Genomic DNA, 27,603 nt, shown 5'->3' with positions numbered 1-27,603 from the left:
AGATGGGGAGAGGGAGAGAGAGGGAGGAAGAGAAGGAGGGAGAGAGGGAGTGAAAGATAGAGGGAGGGGGGAGAGTGAGAGAAAGAGAGAGAAAAATAGGGAGCGAGGGAGAGAAAGAGGGTGAGAGAGGGAGGGAGAGAGGGAGTGAATGAGAGAGGGAGAGGGGGGTGAAAGATAGGAAGAGAGAGAGAAATAGAGGGAGAAAAAGGGAGAGAGAGTAAAAGAGAGTAATAGAGAGAGTGAGGGAGGGAGAGTGAAAGAGAGAGGGAGGGAGAGACATGGAGGAGGGAGGGGGGAAAGAGAGATAAAGAGAGAGGGAAATCACTAGATAGATAGAGGGAGGGAGAGGAGGAGAGAGAGAGAAAGAAAAAGAGAGAAATATAGAGACATGGATGGATAGATAGAGGGAAAGGGAGAGACAGAAAGAGAAAGAAGGAGATAGAGGGATGGAGGGGGAGAAAGAGGTATGTAGTTAGACAGATAGATAGAGAGAGAGAAGAAAAGGAAAGAAAGATATAGAGATATAGAAAGAGAGATGTGGTGAGATAGAGAAAGAATAGTAAGGAAACAGAGTATGGGAGAGACATGGGGAGAAGAGAGAATGAAAGAGGGAGAAATAGGGAAATAGAAATAAAGAGAGAGACAGGTAAAAGAATGGGGGGGGGAACAGAAAGGGAGAGAGAAAAAGGAGTGTGAGAGAGGGCTGAAGAAGAGAGATAGGAGAGACAGGGATGGGAGAAAAGTGGAGGAAGGGAGTTAGAAAGATAAATAAGAGGAGAGAGAATAGGACAAGATAGGAGAGAAAGGGGTAGTGAGAGAAAACGTAGAGTGAGAGAGAAGGTGGTAGGAAAGAGAGAGAAGAGAGAGGGAAGAGGATAGAGAGAGATGTCCCCTGGTGCATTATTAGAGCCTTGTGCCTGACGGTGGAAGTACTGCAGCATGTTCTGACTCCAACTACATTATGAAACATTTATTTACACGTCATTTAAGGTAGAGAGAGAGGGGGTCAAGAATCGATTCCCAGATACGAATCGATACTAAGACTCATATTGAAACTATATAATCATTTGGGAAGGAATTGTTATTGAAGAAATCAGATAAACACGACAACAATGGATATTTCCTGAGCCAATGATCTTGATCTATACCACAACTATATTATCTAGAACATTTTCATTAAAGCCCCAGTACGTAACTTTTTAGCCCAAATATAGACTAAAGTATGTTTTTTTAATTAGTTGAAAAACATGCGTCTGAAGTATGGTTTTAACTTTTTACTTCCATGGAATCATGCAGGTGACGTGCCACCTCCAGAAAGTTACGTGGTGGACTTTTAAACGTCATTTTAAATTAAGACAAAAAAATTAAAAAATAAAAGTGAGTGGTACGCAACTTTTTTCTACTATGTTATAATATTCCCTCATCAAAAACAGGCCTGAAAAAAGGTGACATGCCGATACAAATATGTTATGTGTTTGCAGATAATGCCCCATAGAAGTAAATGCCCCCTCTTTAATGCCCCATAGAAGTAAATGCCCCCTCTTTAATACCCCATAGAAGTAAAGTACCCCCTCTATAATGCCCCATAGAAGTAAAATACCCCCTCTTTAATGCCCCATAGAAGTAAATACCCCCTCTTTAATGCCCCATAGAAGTAAAATATTCCCTCTTTAATGCCCCATAGAAGTAAAATACTCCCTCTTTAATGCCCCCTCTTTAATGCCCCATAGAAGTAAAATACTCCCTCTTTAATGCCCCCTCTTTAATGCCCCATAGAAGTAAATGCCTCCTCTTTAATGCCCCACAGAAGCAAAATACCCCCTCTTAAATGCCCCATAGAAGTAAATACCCCCTCTTTAAAGGCGCTCTCAGCAGTAGATCTCATGCTCTCATTGCTCTCTCTAAATCCAATCTGCCCTCCACAGTCACAGCTGTACTTTTCAAACTGCCCCAGGTTCTGTCTGTCTGAGGCCACTGCAGCCATTACAGTTTTTACCTTTTATTGAAACAGACAAGCAATTACTTTATCATTAACTAAAGTCACCAGGTAAACCAGGGCTAAACACAAGAGCTGCACTGAACCAGGACTAACCCAGGTCTAAACTAGGACTAAACCAGATATAATCACAAGAGCTGCGCTGAACCAAGACTAAACCAGGTCTAAACTAAGACTAAAACAGGTCTAAACCAAGACTAAACCAGATCTGAACACAAAAGTTGCACTGAACCAGGACAAAGCAGATCTAAACTAAGACTAAAATAGGTATAAACCAGGACTGAAACAGGTCTAAACCGGGACTAAACCAGGTCTAAACTAGGACTGAAATAGGTCTAAACCAGGACTAAAACAGGTCTAAACTAGGATTAAAACAGATCTAAACCAGGACTAAAACAGGTCTAAACTAGGACTAAAATAGGTCTAAACAAGGACTAAAACAGGTCTAAACCAGGACCAAAGAAGGTCTAAATGAATACTAAACCAGGACTGAATGAGGACTGAACCAGGACTAAACAAGGTCTGAACCAGGACGGAATCAGAAGTTAACCAGTCCTAAACCAGGTATAAATTAAGACTAAACCAGGACTGAATCAAGGCAAAACCAGCTCTAAACCAGGATTTACGAAACTTTTTTAAACCTTTTTTATTCATTGCAACAAATGTATTTTTAGCTTAAAATATTGACACGTCTAAGTTCTAAGCACTCAAACTGGACCCCCGTGTTCGCGCCTATTGCTAACTCCGTCAATAGAGTATACCATCGATTGTCAGTCCCTTCTAAAATCTGTACATCTTCCTACTGAGCATGTGCAGACAAATGTACCACACGGAGACCGGTCCGATAAACTCAATTCCAACAAGGTGAAATGCATTTTGTCCCTCCGCGCTTGCCGTCAGATCGCACCTCGTTTGTGTAGGAAAAACAGGATGCGACTGGAGTGGTGTGAATCTGGCATTATTATTCTTTCAGAGCTAAACGCAGCGTGAGCCAAAGCTACAAACCCACAATTAGAAGTGTTTTCTCAGCAAAAGGACGCCACATGCTGAGAATACACCACACTGAATCAGGTTATCGGCTAAAGTGCACAGATATGGGATTTTCAGCTGTTTTAAACGGCTTTCGGCTAAATTAAGGTGTCGTGCTGCAAATAGGTTACAAATGTATGTGTTGGTTTGGATTTTATCGGTGTAAACAAAACGGTAAGGCAATCACAATTTAAATGAATGCAATTAGTTTTTCACAACTTTCAGAGACCAAAGCGAAACGGCTACTAGCACACAAACGCACACTTCCTGATTATCTGACAATAACACGCTTTATATTTAGATGCAGACAGAACACAGTGGACTTATTTTGCAACCTCAGGGAAAGAAGGCGCCTGATTTGTTTGTTAATAATGATTATATGTTGAATTACAGACCCAATAGTGAAATAAATTGTTTTATTGCTTTTACACTGATTTTAATTGTCTTCTGTTTTTAATGTATTTTTTGCACTGTAGCACTTTGAGATTTGTTGTTCAAATGTAAAGTGCATTATAAATAAAATGTATTATTATTATTATTATAAAAAACATGTGGAACATGTAGAGGGGATTCATATGAACATTTTAAGACCAGAATGATAAGTCTGACAGCAGCAGTTACAGAGGGAGAGACGGCGGTTTTTCAATGTAAAGTGAATTGGAGCCAGAACTGATGGAGCCAAAGCGCACACATGATCACTTCCTGTTTGGAACAGAGTGGCTAGCTATGTCCATTTATACGCACAGTTTATAATACATACAGAAGACATCAAAAAAGTTAAATAGCTCTACGAAATTTTTTTTGACAAAGAAAAGTGTGGCAACTTTGAGGATTTGAATACAAAATACTGTATTTTCTGGACTATAAATTGCACTTTTTTTCATAGTTTGTCTGGGGGTGCGACTTATACTCATATACGACTTACATGTGAATTAAAAAGTACAGAATTTCGCATTTTCGTTATTGTCACATTGAAAACTGTGTGAGGGCGCTCTCGGCTTGTGTACCAGTATGACAGCCACGGGAAAAGGGGACGGGTGCTACTTCCAGAGTTGTCAGAGTTGTCAGAAGCGACACCGAGGATAAATAATTTAATAGATTTAGTGATTTGGAGTGAGATCCAGAGTAAACTTGTTACCTTGTTTTTATGCTTTAGTTAATATCTTTAGTGCTCTGCTTTAGTTCACTGTTAATATCTTACGTGAACAAACCAGACATGTATTCAGTTCTGTCTATGCTTCATGTAGCTGAATAAATATAAATGTGTTACGTTCATGTGCTGTACTACTGTTCAGCCTATAGACTTGCCTTTAAAGATAAAATGTCTATTCTTGGTCTCGGATTTTGTAAAATAAATTTCCCCAAAAGATGTGACTTATAGTCCAGTGCAACTTATATATGTTTTCTTCTTCATTATTATGCATTTTTGGCTGGTGCGACTTATACTCCGGAGCAACGTACAATCCTGAAAATATGGTATATAAAAATATTTAGACAGAGTTATTTACCTTTTTTTCTTTACTACATAATTCCATATATTTTACTTTATATATCTGATGTCGTCTGTATGTAGAAAGTAGTAAAAACTTAAAATTGAATGAGATGGTGTGTCCAAATATTTGCCTGGTAGTGTTTTATGTACCGGGCTAAGACACACTGACTTGCAGGCTCTTTAATAATGCACGCACCTATGTCCCAGGAGGAGGCGCTGTTGCTCTCGATCTCGCTGCGTCCGATGAAGTACCAGACACAAGCCATCCAATGAGCGAGGAGGGCAAATGTGGACATGAGCAGAGTCAGGACCACGGCGCTGTACTGGGAGTAACGGTCCAACTTCTGCAGCAGCCGGAGCAAACGCAAGAGACGCACGGTTTTCAACAAATGCACCCCGAAATTCTGCAGAAAAATGAGAAAAACAGGATCGAGCTAGTTTAGATCAGGTATAAAATGGGTTTGATTTAGGAGGAAATAACGACAAGTGTGAACGCAACGGAAATTCTGTCTTTTGATTGATTAAAAACTCCTCAAAATGGCACAGGAAACGTATAAATATATATCTATAGGACAATAATATTTAATAATATTTTGGCTTTGAACGACACAGAATTAAAGGGGAAAATAGACATAAATTAATATAGAACAAACAGTGCAACAAAAGTAAAAAGCAGTTTGTTTTTATACTACAATATAATGCAACTCGGTGTAAAAGTATTCAAAGTATTCATAACACAGTACTCTGATTGGCCCATGTAACAGAATACATTACAGAATACATTTTAATTGGATATTTTCAAAGTATTCTTCCCATCTGGCTCTTGCCCCCATCTGGGACTTTGACATCATCACAGTCTATAATCTGAAAACCACCAACAGAGTAGCAGCTAATTAGTATTTTCTTTTCTACTGTTATTCTAATTAATATATCACCATTGAGACAAGAAGGTGGCGCTGTGAAGGTCGCAGTGACATTATAATGGAATAAAACCATGAGAGATCACTTTAATAATGCCATACTGTGGGACATTCCAGGCCAAGCCACACCACCTCAACGGAGACAAGAACCAAAAAAGATCATCTATAAGTACTGTTTTTTTTCCCCACATGTTTGCATTCCGATAAACCTGATGCAATCACATTTAAAGGTGCTTTGTGTAACCTTTTTCGGGATCTGTTACCATGGAGATGTTGTTGCGTTTCTTGGTATTATCCACAGCAATGCAGCTTTTAAAATTTATTGGTGTTTTTATTGCTCAAAAATACCTTGAGAAACAAACAGCCTCACTACCACAAACCATTCAGACCTGACTGAAAACTTGCCATAGATTTAGCTCTAATGCTATCCTATGGAACATTTTACACAAAGCAATAACATTTCCATAGAGACAAGCAGGCACCTAATTTATCAGCAACAATATGTGAAAAAAAGCATAAAAATCATTGCGCTACGACACTCAAAATAAAAAATCTGACAGTGTGATATTTCGTTTAGGCCAGTGCCGTAGTTCAATTAGCCGAGCGCAGCTAAGTGAACGCAGCTTAAGACAGAGAATCGATGCTAGCATGATGTTTGATTGGTCAATTTTATACTAAGAACGATTTTTGAACTGTGTTATGTAAGACAATGGCAAGGTTTAAATAAAAAATGTATCCCCTCCCTCCCCCATTAGATTGAATGTAATTAGAAATGTCATGTAGCGCTGCTTCACAGGGACCCCATTAGTTTAGATAAAAATGGTTTTATCCCGGGTCACAGAGGCCATTTTTCAATTCTGTGCAAAAAACATGCTTCATCAAATTGACTTTAGATCATGACCTTTGCAGACCAGGAATATGCAACAAGAGCTCCACTAAAGCAGGACTAAGCAAGGACGAAACCAGGATTAAGCCAGAACTAAACAAGGGCTAAACCAGAACTAAATCTGGATTAAACAACGTCTGAACCAAGACTAAACTGGGACTAAACCAAAATACTGACAACAGATCAGGAACACCTCACAAAAGGAGGACAAAACTAGGACTAAACCAAGACTAAACCAGAACTAGACCAGAATTAAACCAGGATAAAACCAACACTTAGCCAAGACTAAACCATAACTAAACCAGGACTAAACCAAGACTAAACCATAACTAGAACAGAATTAAACCATGACTAAACCAGGACTAAACCAGAATTAAACCATGACTAAACCAGGTTTAAACCAGAACTAAATCAGGTCAAACCAAGACTAAAAGAGGACTAAACCAGGGCTAAACCAGGATTAAACCAAGACTACCATAGGTGAGGGTAACTGGGCATGTCCCACCGGAAGGAGGCCCAGGGGAAGACCCAGGACACGCTGGAGGACACGCTCCCACCGGAGGAGCTGGAAGATGTGTCCGGGGTGAGGGAAGTCTGAGAGTCCCTGCTTAGACTGCTGCCCCCGGCCACAAATAAGCGGAAGAAAATGGATGGATGGATAAACCAAGACTAAACCAGGACCAAACTAGTACTAAACCAGGACTAAACCAGGAGTAAATCGGTTCTAGTAGTACTGACCACACTGATGTTGAAGGCGTAGAGAAGATCAAAGGGCAAGGCAGCGATGAGGTCGACGAACAACCAGGAAGTGACGTAGTGGATACAGATTGAGCGGGCGTCGTACACCACCTGTCCAGACGTACTCACAAAAGTAGTCCGAAAATTCAGGACTATATCTGCGACAAGACAAAAATAAGAGTAGAATTTTAAGTAGGTTTTAATATTATGGAAATATGTTGACCGCATTTGACCCATCCTTCAGTGTCTCTGGGTAAATCCTGTCAGCAGTGGACCAGATCTGAGCCAGGATGCGGGTCAGGAGTACCTAGCTGGAGCGTTAGAATATGTTGCACATTTCAGTCTGATGGAGTACCCAGACACAGGGAGAACATGCAAACTCCTAACAGAAAGGCACTACACCAAATTCGATGATGCATAACACAGCAGATAGATGATATTTTGGCAGTGAAGAGGTCTTATTTAAATAATTAATCTGACTAAAAAACAAACTGACAAATCCTCAGGGCAAATCTGAATTATGCAAATGAAATGTTTAAACTTCTTTAGTTTGGCTTTTAGGGATCGTCCTCACGGGTGACTGAACTCTCGGCTCTTTTCAAATCAATATTCTTTCCTTGAATTTTGCCATAAGTCACAAATGGATTTTTGAGTTTAATTAGATCAGATTTTCATTGCTGTAGTTAATTATAATAAATTAAATAATTACAGCAAATTGGTGGACATTTTAAGGATGTAAACAATATACCAAAATATACTGTCCTGGCCCTGTTGCATTCTCATATGTGACCACTAGATGCTATCTATGTTACTGCTGTCTGATAGTGAGAAGACCAGAGAGCACAGGTGAGACTGAACAGGTGATGGGAGGGGAGCGGAGGGGCAGGATGAGGGACAGGGCAGGGGCCAGGTGAGGGGAGGGGTGAGTTGTCAGATGTGGGACGGGGGAGAGGCCAGGTGAGGCGGTAGGGGCCAGATGAGGGACAGGGGAGGGGCCAGATAAGGGACGGGGAAGGGGCCAGGTGAGGGGAGGCGTCAGATGTGGGACAGGGGAGGGGCCAGATAAGGGATGGGGGAGGGGCCAGGTGAGGGGAGGCGTCAGATTAGGGACAGGGCAGGGACCAAATGAGGGAAGGGGGGAGGTGAGGGGAGGAGCCAGATGAGGGACAGGGGTGGGGCCAGGTGAGGGGAAGGGTCAGACGAGAGACGGGACAGGGGAAGGGTGAGATGAGGGGAGGGGTCAGATGAGGGACGGGAGAGGGGGAAGGTGAGGGGAGGGGCCAGGTGAGGGGAGGGGGGGGGCAATAATAATAATAATAATAATAATAATAATAATAATAATAATGCATTTTATTTATAAGCACCTTTCAAAACAACCAAGGACACTTAACAAGATAAAAATTTGATTAAAACAAATACAAATACAATAAAACATGACAAAAAACTGCAATAGTTTTCAAATCTGCCATCTACTAGTAAAAAAAACTTACAGATGGTAGTTTGAATTAAAAATTACCGAATAGTTTATTAAGAATGATTTAGATTAAGCTTATCTATAAAAAACATATATGGCTCTTATTTGCAAACTGTTTACAATTGAATGGGGCCTCAAGAATGTAAAAATGTAAAGCTAAAGCCCGCCACACACTACAGGATTTTTCAGTCTTTTAAAATGTGCAACAAAAATACCCACAAACATTAGGAGAATCATATTAGACTTTAAATCTCCGAGCTCAAAGACTGTAGTGAGATACGGCAGCAAAAAGACTGAACACCACAAGCTAAAAATCATGCGTGCACTTCACATTAGCTGTTTCCTTTCTACAGTAAAAGGTAAAAGGACGCCCGCTTTGAGACTCTAAAGTGTTCCAAAGATCTGAGCATTGCACTTCTAGTTTAGATGCTAGTCCAAACTGTGTTGTTATTATTATTATTTGAAATGTGGTGCACTAGTTCAGATAAACACTTTTAGGCTGGAGATAAATGACACAGGAAGTAGAGTCACTAATGCTAATCTGCAACAGCTTCACCCTGATCCTCACTGTGGATGTAAACAGACACACGTGAGGATCTACTCTTGCCTTTCTTACTTATAGAGAACACTTCAAACTGGATAATAATGCTGTTTTGTGGACTGTGTCAATATTTGCACTCAGTCTAAAGGATAATATGGATGAGAATGCTGCAGTTTAACAACAGGTGAGTCATAGAGTCATTTCATTATTTTTTTTCCATTTCGCAGTTTGTATCTTGCGCCTCCGTCTGCCCCTGACGCTCTATTTTATTGACTGTTGCCGTGGTGATGTTTTGTGGTTATGAATTTACGATATGCCAGAGCAGCCCAGAGTCGGAGAGAGGCGAATCGGGTTCTAAATTGGGCAAATGAACCTGTAGTGTGTGGTGGGCTTTAAACATTTATATTTCAAAACAGACAAACAAATAAATGATCAATATATTACCAATAATAAAGAGAATCTCCACCAGGATGTCACTGACTGTGGGGGGATTTCGAGCTGAAGCGACTCCGTCTTCCCGGATCTCGACGGCAGTGAAGCAGACGTTGTAAGGGACAGTTATGGCAACGTAGAAAGTGGCCAGGAGTATGAGCCAGTCCCAGCCGGCCTTGAACGCACCATAATGTAAAAGAATGAACCGGGACTTCTGTATGTCTGCGACCTTGTACTCCGGGATGGGGTTAGCATTCGCGGTGAGGACGCTCTGAGAAGAAAAGATAAGATATAAGAAGAAATAGTGTTGTTTTAAATAAGGGATAAAGACTAAAGTAGGAGGACTAGACGAGGGTTAAACCATGACTAAATGAGGACTAAACCAGAACTAAAACAGGACTTAACCAGAACTAAATTAGGCCTAAACCAGGACTAAACCAAGAGTAATTCGGGTCTAACCCAAAACTAACTAACCAAACCAGGATAAACCAGGATTTAACCAAAACTAAACAGGACTAAACCAGGACTAATTCAGTTTTAACCCAGGACTAAACCAGGTCTAACCTCAGACAAACCCAACACTAAACCATGAATGAACCAGACCCAAACTACGACCAACCAGGACAAAACTAGGACTGAACCAGGACTAAACTAGAACCAGACCAAGACTAAAAAAGGATTAAACCAGGACTAATTCAGGTTTAACCCAAAAAATAAATCAAAACTAGGTCTTGACAAACCCAGCACTAAAACATGACTGAACCAAGCCTAAACCAAGACTAACCTAGAACTAAACCAGAACTAAACCAAGTCCAAACCAGGATTAAACTAGGACTAATTCAGGAATAAAACCAGTACTAAACCAGGACTAATCCAGGAGGATTAGACCAAGACTAAACAAGGATTAAACCAGGATTAAACCAGGACTAAACCAGGTCTAACCTCAGCCAAACTCAGCTCTAAGCTTGGACTAAACCAAACCTAAACCAGGACTAAACTAGAACTAAACCAGGTCTAAACCAGGATTAATGACTAACGACTAATTCACGTCTAACCTAAAACTAAAGCAGGACTAAACAAGGTCTAACCAAGGACAAAACCAGCACTATACCAGAACTGAACCAGGCTTAAAATAGGACTGAACCAGGAGAATTAGACCAGGTCTTAACCAAAACTACTGTTACTACTACTATAATTCCTCTTACTATTTTTATGAGTGCATTAATCAGATGCAAATTGCTCCCCTTCAATAAAGCCATTATGTTCTTGTCTAGACTTCAGACCTGTTTTCCATAATCACATTACAATGAACCAGTGTGCAGCCAAATGTTTCTGAACGAAAATGCATTAGACTCTTATTAAATGACTTCATATGAGATGACTGTCACGTTTTCATCTGAGGACAGAATTACATTATAACTTAATTTAGTGCTATTAAAGACTAAGAGAATGTTTTAAATTTCCATTATACCTGTTGTGTCTAATTTTTCCCACATGTATCTGAGCAAGATGTGTCTTGCCCCAGTACAGACATATTATATAAGCAGCTCTTGAGGTCAAAATATGTCCGCTATGTACTGTCTGCATTATATATCGTTTTATTGTCTGATAGACAGTAAGTGCGCGGTAAGCATGCTAGTTGCCGTTAGCTTTACCATTATGGCAAAACTGCAATCTGAAAAAGGTGAATAGTGGTTATAAACTCATCCAGGTGAATAATTAGGATGCTCTGAATGCATAACGTAAGTAAGAAATAACTTATTTTTGTTTTTAAGATGGTAAAAATCAGGTAGAGAGACTTTAAATTTATATTTAAACAATTAAATTCAATAGAAGTAACAAGAAAGCACGTCTAATCCCAGCTAATCCCAAATTTTGGTATACAGAGGATTGGGTCAGGGAGGGCATCAAGGTTAAAATTTGTATTCACTCTAGGTAAAACATTTCTCTAAAATACTGTCCAACATTTGAAAGACTCATACTTTGAATAAGGTTTGAAATATATTTGAAATTAACGTTCAAAAGCACAGTATTAGTCTGACAAATTGTTGAAAAAACTCAAGACAAAAGTTTACAATAAAAAACACATCAAAGAACTAAGAAGTACTGCACAGGTATTTGTAGTCACCGTGGTGGTTCAGTCTCTGCTATGACAGATATATCACTTCAGACAAGACAAATCTCTGAAATGATCAAAAGCCAAAACAAACGCTCTGAAGTTGGAGAGTGATGAGAATACAAAACACATTTCTCACTAGAGCTGAGCAATTTTGGAAGAATCTCCAATTTCCGAACAAGAATTCCAATTATGATTAGATTTGTTTTAAAGGCTGAAATCTACTACCAGCACTATTTCTACTACCTTGTCTGGCAAGTCTGTATCTAGTCTTTTATATCTTTTTTATATAGAGAAAGATATCAGTCTGGTATATCTCTCTCTCCACTACTCCCTCCAACGCGTCTCAAGCCAGAACCAAACATGATCGTCCAATCAGATTTGTTTATTTCAGTGACATGTGAAATAAAGCAGCTCATTGGTCGTCCATCATTTACAAACAAAGTCAATTAATCAAAAGTCACCTCAGTTTAACAGGGTTTAGTACTTTACTCATTGATTCTACAGAAATATACAGTGTTTTTTTCAGTCCCCTGTGATTTTTTTTTTTTACTTGTTTTTTCCTCGTACATATCCATATTTGTTTTGATACAGACAGAACGTGCATGCCCTTAATTGGCTAATCCACCGGTGACCAGACTTACATCTATTAAAGTATTGGAGAAATGTGTATTATGGATCTCAGGCAAACTACTACTACCACCAACTACCACTACTACTACTTACTACCACTTCTCCTCCTTCTTGTGTCTTACATTGTTGATCTAGAGCTTGGTCTTGGTCTTGTCCTGTTTCTGGAGGTGATCTGGGTGCTGGTTTTATTACTATTACTACTACTACTACTACTAGTAAGGTAAATTTGTATAAAGCTAATGTGATAAGTTTTTATATTTTCAAGGCACTGAAAGCTTTACATCAAGGAACCACTCACCAATTCACACACACATTGATAAACACTGGAGACGAGGCGGGTTAAGTGTCTTGCCCAAGAACACAACAACAGCATTCATCTGTAGGAGCTGGAATAGCACCGCCAACCTGAGAGCGGGATTGGAACCAACCTTCGGCTCACTGGACAAACAGTATCAACTAAGCTACTGTCGCCCCCTACTACTACTACTACTACTACTACTATACTACTACTACTACTACTACTATACTACTTCTACTTGTTGTGTCTTACATTGTTGATCTTGAGTTTACTCTTGGTCTTATCCTGTTTCTGGAGGTGACCTGAGAGCTGGTACAGAACAGCCCGACTGCGGCGTCTCTCTGCGCTGAAACCCGAAGGACGAGTGACGCGGTGGATCTGAAGACCTGTCTCCTCATCTGGAACAGGAACGAGAAATATCAACTTACAGTATTTCAATTAACCACGATTTGTAGTAAAACGTCAACACGGTTTTCCATAGGTTTACAGTGAGAAAAACAAGTACGGTAATCCAAGTACCGTAAATTTCAGACTGTAAGCCACTACTTTTTTCCCACACTTTGAACCCTGCGGCTTATACAACAGTGCGGCTAATTTAAAGATCTTTACTGCCTAACGGCCACTGCCTAACAGCCACAGTAAATGCAAAAGTGAGACATGGGGAAAGATTATGAACTGAACTGCTTTTCAGACACAGTTTAAAAAAAAAAAAAAGCATTTCCTAAATTAAAAGTAAAAAAAACCTTCTGTGTACCATCTTTCTGTGTAAATATCACATGTTACAACACAAAAGCCTGCGGCTTATATTCAGGTGTGGCTTATATATGCACAAAATTGATTTTCTTTTCAAATTTAGCTGGTGCGGCTTGTATTCAGGTGTGCTCTATAGTCCAAAATTTACGTTAACTGCATCACCACATGACACAAATCATCTATCTCCCTGGTGAATGTTCCAAATGATGTTTTTTAACTGTCAATTTCTGTTGATTTACTGTGTTATTTTGATATATATTTATGTCAATACTGCAAGCTTAAAGTATGATTTGATTTGCCATTTTTTGTTCAGCTCTTTTGCAAACAATGGAGAAAAGATTAGACTGCAGTGAACCACCACAGTCTCCTTTATTAAAGAACAAACCACTTAATTACATTACAATATTTTGGATGATATTTTTTACAATGCAGAAATATGCTGAGTAAAATATAACACAAAAGGTAATTGTGTGGTAAAAGTAACCACAAATAAGTAATAAATGTTCCAAAATGTGCCTGTTCCTACTCCCAACAACGTCTGACCAGTTACTTCATTACTGCCTCGGACCCATAGACTGTACATATAAATGGACATAGCTAACATGCTAGCCGCCACGTTCCAGACAGGAAGTGAGCATAGATGCGCTTCCAACTCCATCAACTCTGGCTCCAATTCACTTTCTATTGAAAAACTATCGCTCCTCTCTCTGTAACCGCTGCAGTGAGCCTCATAATTTTGGTCTTAAATCGAGGTGCCTTCTTCCCCGAGGTCGCTCAGTTTTGATTGACAGCGTAGCTAAGCCCCCACTCCCTGCTAAACCAGCGGTGAGGGCGTTACCTTCAACAGCCTCGCTTCGGATCGGCTCTTTGCTTGCTATGATACTCACGGTCAGAATTGCAAATGTGGAACTCGCATCCAAATTCGCCGCTATAACCGCTAGCCTCGATGAGCTTCGTTTGACCGGAACCAAACCCTATGGACGACGTCACACTCGCTTAGTCCACTTCTTTATACAGTCTACGCTCCGGCCGATAATTTCTCATATTTACGGTTCATAGGCTCCACAATTTCAATTTCATACGGAGTAAAATATTACCCATTTGATCCACATAAAGATAAACTCAGTGGCAGATAGAGCTGATTGTGTCTTGAATTGTGCCTTTCCGCTCTCTATCCTATTTGCACTGTAATCATTCCAGTCAATAAAACCCAACAAAAGACAACCAAACTACTTCCCAAATCTGCAAAACCAAATAACGTTTTTGAACATGCAAGCTTAGGAATAATGAATTGAAAGGGTCTCAGATATGACTAAAACCAGATAGAAGCAATCTGTTTCACACAATACCAATATCTATAAACCATTTCTATTAAACCTGCTCTGTGGAATAGGCAAAGCCGCAGCTGCTGCCGTTCTGCGTGAATTATAGAGGGATAAATGCTTTTGTCTGTGTGCGTCGCTCTCACCGGTCTCGGACTCATTGGCGTGGTCGATGTTTTTATTTTCGGTGATATCTTTGTGTGAAACCAGGAAAAGGACCACATCGCTCTTCTCGTTTTTTATGGGAACGATGTCGAGTAGGCACCAGAATTTACAACCTGGAAAAACAAGAACACAGGAAAACGATTGATAGTTTGCAGCTGATGTCATCAACTTTTCCTGGGAGCGGGGTGCTAACTTTAGGCACTGCTCTGTCTGAAGCTCTGTTAGTCAAGTTAGACTTTAATCTGAGCTTTGTTTTAGCACAATCTGATAATAAAGAACTGACTTAGCTGGAACTACAACAGATGAGATGACTTGTACTGTTAAACAAGACTCTCACACATAAACTTAAAGTCACAAGCTCATCTTAGAGTGACCAGAGTTTCAAAATCCAAAACTGGGACACACACGATTTGTGATGGTTGGTATAAATAAAACTGTCCACTTTTTGCCTTATGCTCATTTTCAAACATGTTTTTCTGCATTTTAGAAAAAAAAGACAATATATTACCTTCTTTACTGTTGGTTGGGATAAAAATTGGTCATAAATAGAAACACCTGGGAAAAGTATGATATAAAACTGGGACAAATCAGTGGTTTTGGATAAATCAGCTAAGACATGGGACTCAAAACGGGGACTGTCCCAGATAAACATGGACGTCTGGTCATCCTAAGCTAGCTAGTGTTAGCCAACATTTTTGAATTAGTCACTCTCAACTTTTTTGTTGAAAGTCAAACGCCTAAACAGGACAATGAACGCTCGTATTGATCACAGGCTCCTGAAAATGTGTTGTTTTAATACATTTTTCTTGAGTTTTCACACGATCTTAAAGCTTTTTTGGCTAATGTGTTCATAGTGTCACCATCAGTCGTCCAGGTCTGAAGAAGCGGCTTGGATGAACAACAAAACATTTTCACTAAAAGAACTTTTTCTTTTACTATTGTGTCACTATGGTAACTATAGGGATACGTGTAGAACCCCCCAGCGTGAAGTCACCGCAAAGTATCAATAGAGGCTATGCACGGAGACCATTTTATTCAAATGCTCCTCATCATTCTGACTAAGTTGTACTGAGGCAGAGTTATGAGCAGCACAACAGACAAAATGTGTTTTATATTTGTTTTCAGACTGCAGCCGCTCTTTCACATTTTAGACGTGTTTTGAGCTCTTACAGAAGAAGATGTCATTACTCACCATTGACACTCTTTATACTCCTGCCACTCACTCGTTCTAAAGACTGTGATTTCGTCTGCATAAGCTCTATAGGCTATGTTCACAACCTAGAATTTGGTTATGTTATGATTTCAGAGGGAGGGTATGGGCCGATATGACTCTATGAGAGATTTATTTCTTTGGGATCGGCTCCACAAACTTGCAGCATTAATCTTATGGTTTAAACCCCTTTCCGCTGACAACACATCACACATCACATCAGGTTGAATAATGGCAACAGTTTCTGAAGATAGTGTGAAAAACCTGATTCCACTTTGGTTTATTCAAATTGGCACAAAAGACGTGTGGATAAGCCCAGTAATTACAGAGATATTAACCATAAACCAGGTCAACAAATCTGTAATCTGACAGTTAAACAGCAAATTCTACCAAATTCTGACCCGTCTCCAGCTCAGTTTAAACTAAAGGGATTCGACAGTGTTGTGATGTCATATAAATGCAACCTATTCTCTAACTGTTAATTAGTAACCATGCTGTAAACAAGGGCCAAAACTTGTCTAAATTGCACAATAGTTATAATTAAACTAATAAATATAAGTGACAACACCTTTATATACTGTTAAATTAAGGTTTAAACAATATTTGGCACAGGTACTATCCACCAAACCAAGTCAGAATTTGAAAAAACATGAAAACCCATCACATACACGTTGACTCTTACCGCTCTTTTTGTACAGTATGATCTCGGTCTTGAACTCTTTGCGTTCGTCCAGTGCCTTTTGCATCTGAGTGGTCAGGTTTTCACTGGTCTCACTGCCGTAGAGGAAGTGACACATACAACTTTTCTGCATCAACTCCCCGCGAGCAAAGCCGGTCAGCTCACAGAAGCCGTCGGAGCAGTAGACGATGGGGTACAGACTCTGCACCTGCGCGTTTCCCAGCACAAAGTTACTGTCTGTGGAGAGAAGGCACAAGTTCAGGGTTAGCTTTGGTTTAACTGGGTTTAATTATGATTTAGTGGTGACTGGTAATTCATATATTACTTTTGGAGCTTTCTACCATGTTATAATGTTCTTCCCTCATCAAAAACATGCCTGGAGATGTTTTAGATGTCATCCATGCATGTTTGAGCAATCTAGTGATCTCTCCTGGGCCCTATTCAAGCCCTCCTTACGGTAATCTTTATTATCTTCTTCTTCTTCTTCTTCTTCTTCTTCTTATTATTATTATTATTATTATTATTATGTTTTTCTTTCTCTTTTATTTAATTTTATTAGTATACATACTTCTTTCTGTTAGTTTCTATTTCATTTTATTTATATATTTTTTCCTCTTTTTCTGCTTTCATAAAACAGTGTGTCAAACTTTAATGGCAAAAGTAAAATATAACTACCTGCCAAGCCATGAACTAGTTGGACATTTCATCAGCTTACACAGCTTCTTAGGGTGTCCATATTTTTCACAGTGTCATTTATATACTGGCATACATATGTAAACAGAAATATGTGTACAATATACATTTCTATATGTAGTATGTGAAACGCTTGAGTGTGCAAATGTATGCATGTGCCTTATATAACGTTGATCATTGTGAAAAATAAAATTGAATTGAATTTTAAGCAGTACGATCCTATCCTAAGCCAAAAATCTACGTCACCCAACCTCCCACACGACAATTCTCCATAAATACACATAAGCATGATGCCAAACTCTACACTACAACTTCACAAACCTGACGCAATGTGCAGTAGTTTCACTAGTGGGATGCCAGTTGATTGTAATGCGATAACGCTCTGAAGGGGGAATGACTTGGAGAGCGAGGAGAGGGGAGATTCAGAGCATCAAAAACAAAGGTGAAACTTAAAAAACATGTTAATACGCTGTTTTTGAAAGATATACCATTTTCAAAACAACAAAATATGTTGTGTGTTAGCTGTTAATACCCCATAGAAAAGCAATACCCAATCTTTAAGGCCAAGCTAATATGTTTTGACATACATTTAGTTTAGATTTGTGTCTTTCTCCCGCTCTGCACCCCAGTACACACCCACTCTGCGACAATCGAAGCCAACTTGAACGACAACAAAACAAAACTGGACTAACAATACACAAAGAAATGTACAGTAACCACATAATGCTTCACAAGAACACAATTTCCGCTTTTAAATCACTACTATCCATCAACACCTGATGAAGTGGAGCTGTAATGGAGTGGAGACCTTTTCCCCCCGTCACACCTCATATCATCATTCATCAAGCTTCTCCCTCCCTTCTGTCCGAGTCGTCTCTGAGCTCATTCTCAAGTCCGAAACTTCTACCTGTCGCCTTGACCCTCTCCCTACAGCTCTTGTCAAATCCTGTCTTGCCTCACTTGCCCTCTTCATTACTAATTTATACTAATAAATTCACTCGTCCCTGACCTCTGGAACTGTCCCGTCATCGCTCAAAACTGCATTCATCACTCCTATTCAACAAACTTTGCGCTATTTCTAACTTACCCTTCATCTGTAATTCTTGAAAAGACCGTTACATCTCAACTCCAAACCCACCTGATCACTAACAATATCTATAAACAATTTCAATTTCCATAGCACTGAAACAGCACTTCTGAAAATCATTATTGACCTCCTCATAGCTTCTGACTCTAGCCTTCTCTGCATTCACATTTTCCTTGATTTAACAGCGACCTTTGACCCCAACGCACACACCATTCTCATCCACACACTCCAAACTATCGGCATCTCTCACATTCCTCTCTCCTGGCTCACTCCTTTCCTGTTTCCGCTGGTGTGCCTCAAGGCTCCATCTTAGGGCCCCTCTTCTTCATTCAATCTACATTCTCCCAGTTGGTTTCATATTCCGTAAACGCAACATTCACTTTCACTGCTATGTGGATGACACCTAGCTAAACCTCTCCGCTAAATGTTTTTCATCACTTCCACCTCCCTCCGTCCCTCCCCCTCTGTCAACAGGAAATCAACTCCTCGTCCTCAAACTGAACAGCTCCAAAACTGATGTGCTCCTTGTACGCACCTCTTCCACTCTTGCTAAATCCAACAGCTTCTCCGTTTCTATCAATGACTCCCCTGTCCTTACTTTCACCTCCGTAATATTGTCTCCTCCCATCTTTCACTCCTCACACTGCTTCTATTCTCGTCCACAGTCTTGTCACCTCCTGGATTGACTAATGTGACTCTCTCCTCTTTGTCTTCCTTTGTCCTAACAAATCTCTCCAGAAACTCCTTCAGCTCCTTCAAAATTTTGCAGCACGGATCAACTTCCCATAAAGCAAAGCGTTCACTTCAAAATTCTCCTTCATAAACTATTCATAACCTTACTTCACAAAACCTGTCCGATCTCATTGCCACTCCCTCTCGCTCGCTTGCGCCTCCTCCTCTCTCCAACTCTCTGTTCCCTCTCCTCCTCCCTCTCTCCACTCCTTTGCCTCCTCTTTCCAGCTCTCTGTTCCCTCTCCTCCTCTCTCTCTCCATTCCTCCTCTCTCCATCTCCCGCTTCCTCCTCTCTCCAGCTCTCTGTTCCCTCTACTTGCTCCTCTTCATCCTCTTTCCAGCTCTGTTTCCTCTCCTCCTCTCTCCTTCTCTCTCTGCTCCTCTTCCTCCTCTCTCTAGCTCTCTGTTCCCTCTCCTCCTCCCTCTCCTTGCTCCTCTTCCTCCTCTTTCCAGTTCTGTTTCCTCTCCTCCTCACTCCTTCTCTCTCTCTCTGCTCCTCTTCCTCCTCTCTCCAGCTGTCTGTTCCTTCTCCTCCTCTCTGCTCCTCTTCCTCCTCTCTCTAGCTCTCTGTTCCCTCTCCTCCTCCTCCCTCTCTCCGCTCCTCTTCCTCCTCTCTCCAGCTCTGATAATTCTCCTCCTCCAGCTCTCTGTTCCCTCTCCTCCTCTTTCCTCCTCCCTCTCTCTGTTCCCTCTCCTCCTCTTTCCTCCTCCCTCTCTCTGCTCCTCTCTCCAGCTCTGTTCCCGCTTCTCCCCCTTTTTCTCCATCCTCTCTCCACTCCTCTTCCTCATCTCTCCATCTCTCTCCACTCCTCTTCCTCGTCTCTCCATCTCTCTGTTCCCTCTCCTCCTCTTTCCCCCTCAACCTCAAAATCTGCACTAAATACTTTTACTTTTCACTCCTTAATAACATTTTTAAACGGTTACTTCAATACATTTACTTAAGTAGACTTTTTCATGTGATCCTTTTAGTTTGACTTGTGTACTTTGTTCCTACAGTATGTGTACTTTTACTTAAGTAACAAAACCGAGTACTTGACCAATGTAAAACTATTTAAAACTATGCTAACCCCGGCTACAATGTGACCAAACCAATCTGTTCAGCCCTGATAGAGGCTACTGTTTGAGGACATCGCACAAAACACAATATTTTTGACAAAACAAGACCCAGTGCCGTTTTGAATTTCAAAGCAGTTGTGAGCCCTGAGGAGCATAACCTGAAACACAACAGCTGTCATCCATTTTGTAGAGATGTGAGAGAAGACAGCAGTCATATCTCAGACACGGCGCTGTTGTCTTTTTGTTGCCGTCTCGTAAAGCAGTCCTTAGGGAGGGAGTTACAACGGCTCCCTCCCTAAGTACGACTGCAAGGTTCAACTCAAACCAGTCAAAATCGCAATTTGAATGGACTCATAGTAAATCACAAAGGCTGCGGTTTTTGAAGCACCATCATTTCCTCCGCAGACAACGAAATCTTCTCTAGGTATGACGTAAAACAAACCTATTTTATTCTGCATAAAAACTGCTCACACTGTAGTTTAGATAGGCACAAACACGTTCTGAAATGTCCCCGTGTCTCCACTAACTCACACACTCATTGGTTCAGATGTGTTTAGTGGCTCCATCTTATATTTTTAAATGTTGAATGTTGAAATGTAGCCAATCCTCAGGACAAAATACTCAATAGTTTGCCCAAGTCCCCCTGCTTTGTCTGGGCCGGGCTAGAACTTCAAACAGGTGCAGCTAACAGACTCATATAAATAGCAGTGAAACAGGTGAGAGCAGGTGGTAGTCCAAGTCCCCACGCTTTTGTAGTTTAAAATCAGATTTTAATTATGCATAGAGAGTTTTAGTCCTGGTTTAGTCCTAGTTTAGTCCTGGTAAAGTGCTGGTTTAGTTGTGGTTTAGTTCTATTTTAGACCTGGTGTGATTTTGGTTTCATCTTGGTTTAGTCTTGTTTTAGTAATCATTTAGTTTTGGTTCAGTTTAGGTTTTGTAGTCCTGGTTTAGCCCTGGTTTAGTCCTAGTTTAATCCTGGTTTAGTCCTGGTTTAGTCCTAGTTTAATCCTATCTTAGTCCTGGTTTAGTCCTGCTTTAGTAATCATTTAGTTTTGGTTTAGTCTAGGTTTTGTAGTCCTGGTTTAGTCCTAGTTTAATCCTGATTTAGTCCTGGTTTAGTCCTGGTTTAGTCCTAGTTTAATCCTGATTTAGTCCTGGTTTAGTCCTGTTTTAATCCTGGTTATTTCTAGTTTAGTCCTGGTTTAGTCCTGATTTAGCCTTGCTTTAGTCTTGGTTTAGCCTTGCTTTAGTCTTGGTTTAGTTTTGGTTGATTCCTGGGTTAGTCCTGGTTTAGTCCTGGCTTGGTCCTGGTTAAATCCTGGTTTAGCCATAGTTTAGTCTTTAGATCCCATTTTAGTTCTGAATACAGTCTAAACAAGGACTAAAACAGGACCAAACTAGGACTATCCATCCATCCATCTATCCATTTTCTTCCGCTTATCCGGAGCTGGGTCGCGGGGGCAGCAGTCTAAGCAGGGACTCCCAGACTTCCCTCACCCCGGACACGTCCTCCAGCTCCTCCGGTGGGACCCCAAGGCGTTCCCAGGCCAGCCGAGAGACATGGAGTCCCTCCATGGTGTCCTGGGTCTTCCCCGGGGCCTCCTCCCGGTGGGACATGCCCAGGGAGCCCTGGGCCCTAGGGAGGCATCCAGGAGGCATCCTGAGCAGATGCCCGAGCCACCTCAACTGGTTCCTCTCGACGTGTAGGAGCAGTGGTTCTACTCCGAGCTCCTCCCGTGTGACCGAGCTCCTCACCCTATCCCTAAGGGTGCGCCCGGCCACCCTACGGAGGAAACCCATCCGCCTGTCAATCTCACGCTCCATCCTTCCCTTACTCGTGAACAAGACCCCGAGATACTTGAACTCCTCCACTTGAGGCAGAGACTCTCCACCCACCCAGAGAGGGCAAACCACCTTTTTCCGGTCGAGAACCATGGCATCGGATTTGGAGGAGCTGATTCTCATCCCAGCCGCTTCACACTCGGCTGCAAACCGCCCCAGTGTCTGCTGCAGGTCCTGGCTCGAAGAAGCCATCAGGACAACATCATCTGCAAACAGCAGAGATGAAATCCTGTGCTTCCCAAACCAGACCCCCTCCGGCCCCTGGCTGCACCTAGAAATTCTGTCCATAAATATAATGAACAGAACCGGTGACAAAGGGCAGCCCTGGCGGAGTCCACTGGGAATAGGTCTGACTTACTGCCGGCAATGTGAACATAGCTCCTGCTCCGGTCATACAGGGACCGGACAGCCCTTAGCAAAGAGCCCCGGACCCCATACTCCCAGAGCACCCCCCAAAGGACACCGCGAGGGACACGGTCGAATGCCTTCTCCAGATCCACAAAACACATGTGGACTGGTTGGGCAAACTCCCATGAACCCTCAAGGACCCGATGGAGAGTATAGAGCTGGTCCAGTGTTCCGCGACCAGGACGAAAACCACACTGCTCCTCCTGAATCCGAGGTTCGACTATTGGTCGGATTCTCCTCTCCAGTACCCTGGAATAGACCTTACCGGGAAGGCTGAGGAGTGTGATTCCCCTGTAATTGGAACACACCCTCCGGTCCCCCTTCTTATACAGAGGGACCACCACCCCGGTCTGCCATTCCACAGGTACTGTCCCCGACCGCCATGCGATGTTGCAGAGACATGTCAGCCAAGACAGCCCCACAACATCCAGAGACTTGAGGGGCTCAGGACGGATCTCGTCCACCTCCAGAGCCTTGCCACCGAGGAGCTTGCCAACCACCTCAGTGACTTCAGCCAGGGTGATGGACGAGTCCGCCTCCGGGTCCCCAGTCTCTGCTTCCTCCTCGGAAGACGTGACAATGAGATTGAGGAGATCCTCAAAGTATTCCTTCCACCGCCCGACAACATCCCCAGTCGAGGTCAGCTCTCCACCCGCACTGTAAACAGTGTTGGTGAAGCACTGCTTCCCCCTCCTGAGGCGTCAGACGGTTTGCCAGAATCTCTTTGAGGCCGTCCGATAGTCCTCCTCCATGGCCTCCCCGAACTCCTCCCAACCCCGAGTTTTTGCCTCTGTGACTGCCCCAGCCGCGGCACGCTTGGCCCACCGGTACTCATCAGCTGCCTCAGGAGTCCCATGAGCCAACAAGGCTCGATAGGACTCCTTCTTCTTGACGGCATCCCTTACTTCCGGTGTCCACCACCGGGTTCGGGGATTGCCGCCGCGACAAGCACCGCAGACCTTACGACCACAACTACAAGCAGCCGCATCGACAATAGAGGTGGAGAACATGGCCCACTCAGAGTCCATGTCCCCAACCTCCCCCGGGATCAGGGAGAAGCTCTCCCGGAGGTGTGAGTTGAAGACCCCTCTGACAGAGGGCTCCGCCAGACGTTCCCAGCAGACCCTCACGATGCGCTTGGGCCTGCCAGGTCTGTCTGGCTTCCTCCTCCGCCAGCGGATCCAACTCACCACCAGGTGGTGATCGGTTGACAGCTCAGCCCCTCTCTTCACCCGAGTGTCCAAGACACGCGGTTGGAGGTCAGATGACACGACAACAAAGTCGATCATCGACCTCTGACCTAGAGTGTCCTGGTGCCACGTGCACCGATGGACACCCTTTGTTCTCGAACATGGTGTTTGTTATGGACAAACTGTGACTAGCACAGAAGTCCAATAACAAAACACCACTCGGTTTCAGATCGGGGAGGCCATTCCTCCCAATCATGCCCCTCCAAGTGTCACTGTCATTACCCACATGGGCATTGAAGTCCCCCAGGAGAACAACGGAGTCCCCGGTTGGTGCACTGTCTAGTACCCTTCCCAGGGAGGCAATGAGCAAGCCCACACCAGCTCGCCGCCGCTCCCCGCGGGCAACGCCAGAGAAATGGAGAGTCCAACCCCTCTCAAGAAGTTGGGTTCCAGAGCCCAAGCTTTGCGTGGAGGTGAGGCCGACTATATCTAGCCGGTAACGCTCAACCTCCTGCACAAGCTCAGGCTCCTTCCTCCCCAGTGAGGTGACATTCCATGTCCCCAGAGCTAGTCTCCATGTCCGGAGATCTGGTTGTCGAGGTCCCCGCCTTCGACTGCCACCCAGATCTCTGCACCCGCCCCCAAACTAGGACTAAACATGGTCTAACCCAGGACTGTACCTCCCATTCACAGAAATACTCCATAGACACAATAGAATCTCCAGTGATAATTCCCAAGTCTTTTAAACCGGGTCTTTCTACATACTTCACTCTGCAATGAGCTGAACCAATTGACCTGGAGACTACAGCACTACTGCCGTCCTTCACCATTGAAATGTATTGATGTTCACGTTACTATTACCATGTCCCCAATGTATTTACTTATTCATTGTATGCTATGGATACTATGGATTGATATAGTGTGGGTCCCACAGAAACACTGCAGTGCAACAGAATCCCTGATACAGGCTGAATTAGAAAATGAGTTAGAATGTCAATATTATTATGGAATTATATCACTTAAAACCCCCCTTTTTATTAACATTATATAACAGTTTACCAATCCTTAAATTTGTCCTGGTTTAATCTTGTTTTAGACTGGGTTAGTCCTGTTTAGTCCTGTTTATTCCTTGTTTAGTCTTGGTTTAGTCCTGGTTTAGGTCTAGTCCTTCTTCAGTCCTGGTTTAGTCCTTGTTTGGACCTGGTTTAGTCCTGGTTTAGTCCTGTTTTAGTCCTGTTTTAGTCCTGTGCATTTCAGATCAAGATCTGATTTTATCTTATTTGTCTCATTACACACTGCACATAATGTAGACCCCTTTTTAGTTACTGAATAGAGTCTAAACCAGGGCTAAACCAAGACTAACCCAGGACTAAACCAGGACTGAACCAGGACTAAACCAGGACTAAACCAGGACTAACCCAGGACTAAACCAGGACTAAACCAGGACTAAACCAGGATTAAAACAAGAATAAACCAGGACTAAAACAAGGTCTAAACCAAAACCTAACCAGGACTAATCCGGGACTAAAACAAAACTAAACCAGGACTAAACCAAAACCTAACCAGGACTAATCCAGGACTAAAACAAGACTAAACCAGGACTAAAACAAGGTCTAAACCAACTCCAAAACGAGGACTAAACCAGGACTAAACCAAGACTAAACCAAGACGAAAACAGGACTAAATCAGGACTAAACCGAGACTAAACCAGGATTAAACCAAGACCAAAACGAGGAATAAACCAGGACTAAACCAAGACTAAACCAGGGCTAAACCATGACAGGATTAATCCAGGATCAAACCAGGACTAAAATTGGTCTAAACAAGACTGTATTGATTCCCATTCATAGAAATCCAGTTGGGACTCTTTATATTTCCCAAGTCTTCTAAAGCAGGACATTCTACAGTCGTCCTTCATTATAAGAACATATTGATTTGAACCTATGTATGTTTGCTGTTACCACCCCCCACCCCCCACCCACCCCCGCACCGTCCTCCTCTCTGTTATTGGCCACCTCAGAATGTACCAAAGTATGGAATTAAACTTGCCTACATCCATGGAAACAAGGTCACAGGTCAGAGGTCCAGTCAGAGTAAGGATGTATGATTTTCAAGGTACTATTGAACAAAACGATATGTATGTATAATGGCATATGGCGGAACATCCCTGGCAAAGCAATAACATCTCCATGGAGACAAACAGGTCCGCTGGAACAGTTACATAATGCACCTTTAAGCAGGATAAAACAAGACAGTTCTTATCCAGCTCAGTCTCTGTCCAGTCTCTGTGAATGTGACTTTTTTAGTATTGATACTTAATGCTCAAAGTATTATCTTAGTCTAAACCTGTATTAAAATTAAACAAAACCAGGATTACTGCTTGAAAACACGAGCTCCCATTCATTATTATATCCATTCATACTGGCCTAGATATCGCTCCTCTAGTTTCAATGGACACTGGTGTTAGCTTATTATAAATTCATAGCGGGATTTGCATTTCCTCGTTCTGCTAGCGCTGCTAATTGAGACCAAGAGAGCGGAGAGATGCAGCAGTGAGTGACAGCGGATAAGATTCTTATCGTGGTAATGGATTTAAATTTGGAAAGTGTAATTAAGGGAGGGATGCTGCCTGATAAGAAAAAGTATGCCATGTGTGCAGTAATGGGTTAATAGGGTGTTTTATCCCCTCTGCTACATGGACGCAAGGGGCAAAATCTGAACTTTATACAGGAAAATAAATAAATAAAATAATAATAATAATAATAATAATAATAATAATAATAATAATAATAATAATAATAATTAAAAGGCCCATGTTATCTTCTGATCTATGTTATAATGTTGTTTCCTCATCACAAAAATACAATAAGCATGTAACATTTATGAGAACAAAGTTGTATGTGTGTTCCCTAGTCCAACAATGCAATGACCAATTCATCAGCATTTAATAGTTTTAATGTAAAAGATGTGTTAAATTAAAAAAAAAAAAAAAAAAAAGGCTTTATGTTTATCATTTTTATATTAAATTTATATTTTTAACTGTTGGCTGATTTCCACAGAAGGAACAAAGCTGCGCTCCTCACTCGTCCAACAGGGCAGTGCACTGATTCACTTCTTTAACATTACATGTTCTCAATGAAAGACCTGATCATCTTATTATAACTTAATAAATGTGCTTCTTGTGATATTGTGTTTATTATTGCAATAGCCAATCAGTACTCTGCCAGATGTGCAGCTACAAAGAGAGTGTTAGTCCTGGTTTAGGTCTGGTTTAGTCCTGGTTTAGGGTCTTGGTTTAGGTCATGCTCTTGTTTACCAGTGGTTTAGTCCTGGATTCAGTCTCAGTTTTGTGCCAGTTTGAATCCAACTTTCTTTAGTCCTGGTTTAGTTCTGGTTTAGTTTTTGTTTAGTTCGGGTTTAGTCCTGATTTAACCTTCCTTTAGTCATGGTTTAGTCCTAGTTTTGTCCTGTTTTAGACCTAGTTTAGTCCTGATTTAGTCCTGGTTTAGTCCTAGTTTAGTCCTGATTTAGTCCTGTTTTAGTTCTGTTTTATTTCTGTTTTAGTCCTGTTTTAGTCCTGGTTTAGTCCTGGTTTAGTCCTAGTTTAGTCATGTTTTAGTCCTGGTTTAGTCATGTTTTAGTCCTCTTTTAATCCTGTTTTAGTCCTGCTTTAGTCCTGGTTTAGTCCTGTTTTAATCCTGTTTTAGTCCTGGTTTAGTCCTGGTTAAGTCCTGTTTTAGTCCTGGTTTAGTCCTGGTTAAGTCCTGTTTTAGTCCTGGTTTAGTCCTGGTTAAGTCCTGTTTTAGTCCTGGTTTAGTCCTGGTTTAATTCTGTTTTAATCCTGTTTTAGTCCTGGTTTAGTCCCGGTTTAGTCTCACTCCACACTATCCACTCACGTGTCCCGTCGAAGC

General features: G+C 41.8%; 1 protein-coding gene across 1 annotated transcript in view; it reads right to left on the bottom strand.

Annotated features, from left to right (window-relative positions):
* The window catches only part of LOC117385114 (potassium voltage-gated channel subfamily H member 8-like), a 40,680-nt gene extending 23,729 nt beyond the window's left edge, over positions 1 to 16,951 (bottom strand). The window contains exons 1-6 of the mRNA XM_033982387.2: positions 16,688 to 16,951; positions 14,777 to 14,908; positions 12,808 to 12,953; positions 9,521 to 9,779; positions 7,062 to 7,219; positions 4,714 to 4,921 (exon numbers count right to left, since the gene is read on the bottom strand). Coding sequence (XP_033838278.2) covers positions 4,714 to 4,921; positions 7,062 to 7,219; positions 9,521 to 9,779; positions 12,808 to 12,953; positions 14,777 to 14,908; positions 16,688 to 16,817 — 1,033 coding nt within the window. The 5' untranslated portion in view covers positions 16,818 to 16,951. The remainder of the gene's footprint in view (positions 1 to 4,713; positions 4,922 to 7,061; positions 7,220 to 9,520; positions 9,780 to 12,807; positions 12,954 to 14,776; positions 14,909 to 16,687) is intronic.
* Between the last annotated feature and the right edge of the window lie 10,652 nt (positions 16,952 to 27,603).

This window comes from Periophthalmus magnuspinnatus, chromosome 2 (assembly GCF_009829125.3).
Source record: "Periophthalmus magnuspinnatus isolate fPerMag1 chromosome 2, fPerMag1.2.pri, whole genome shotgun sequence".
Taxonomy (NCBI): domain Eukaryota; kingdom Metazoa; phylum Chordata; class Actinopteri; order Gobiiformes; family Gobiidae; genus Periophthalmus; species Periophthalmus magnuspinnatus.
The sequence above is the reverse complement of the archived record's forward strand: the minus strand, read 5'-3'. Positions and strand labels throughout refer to the sequence as shown.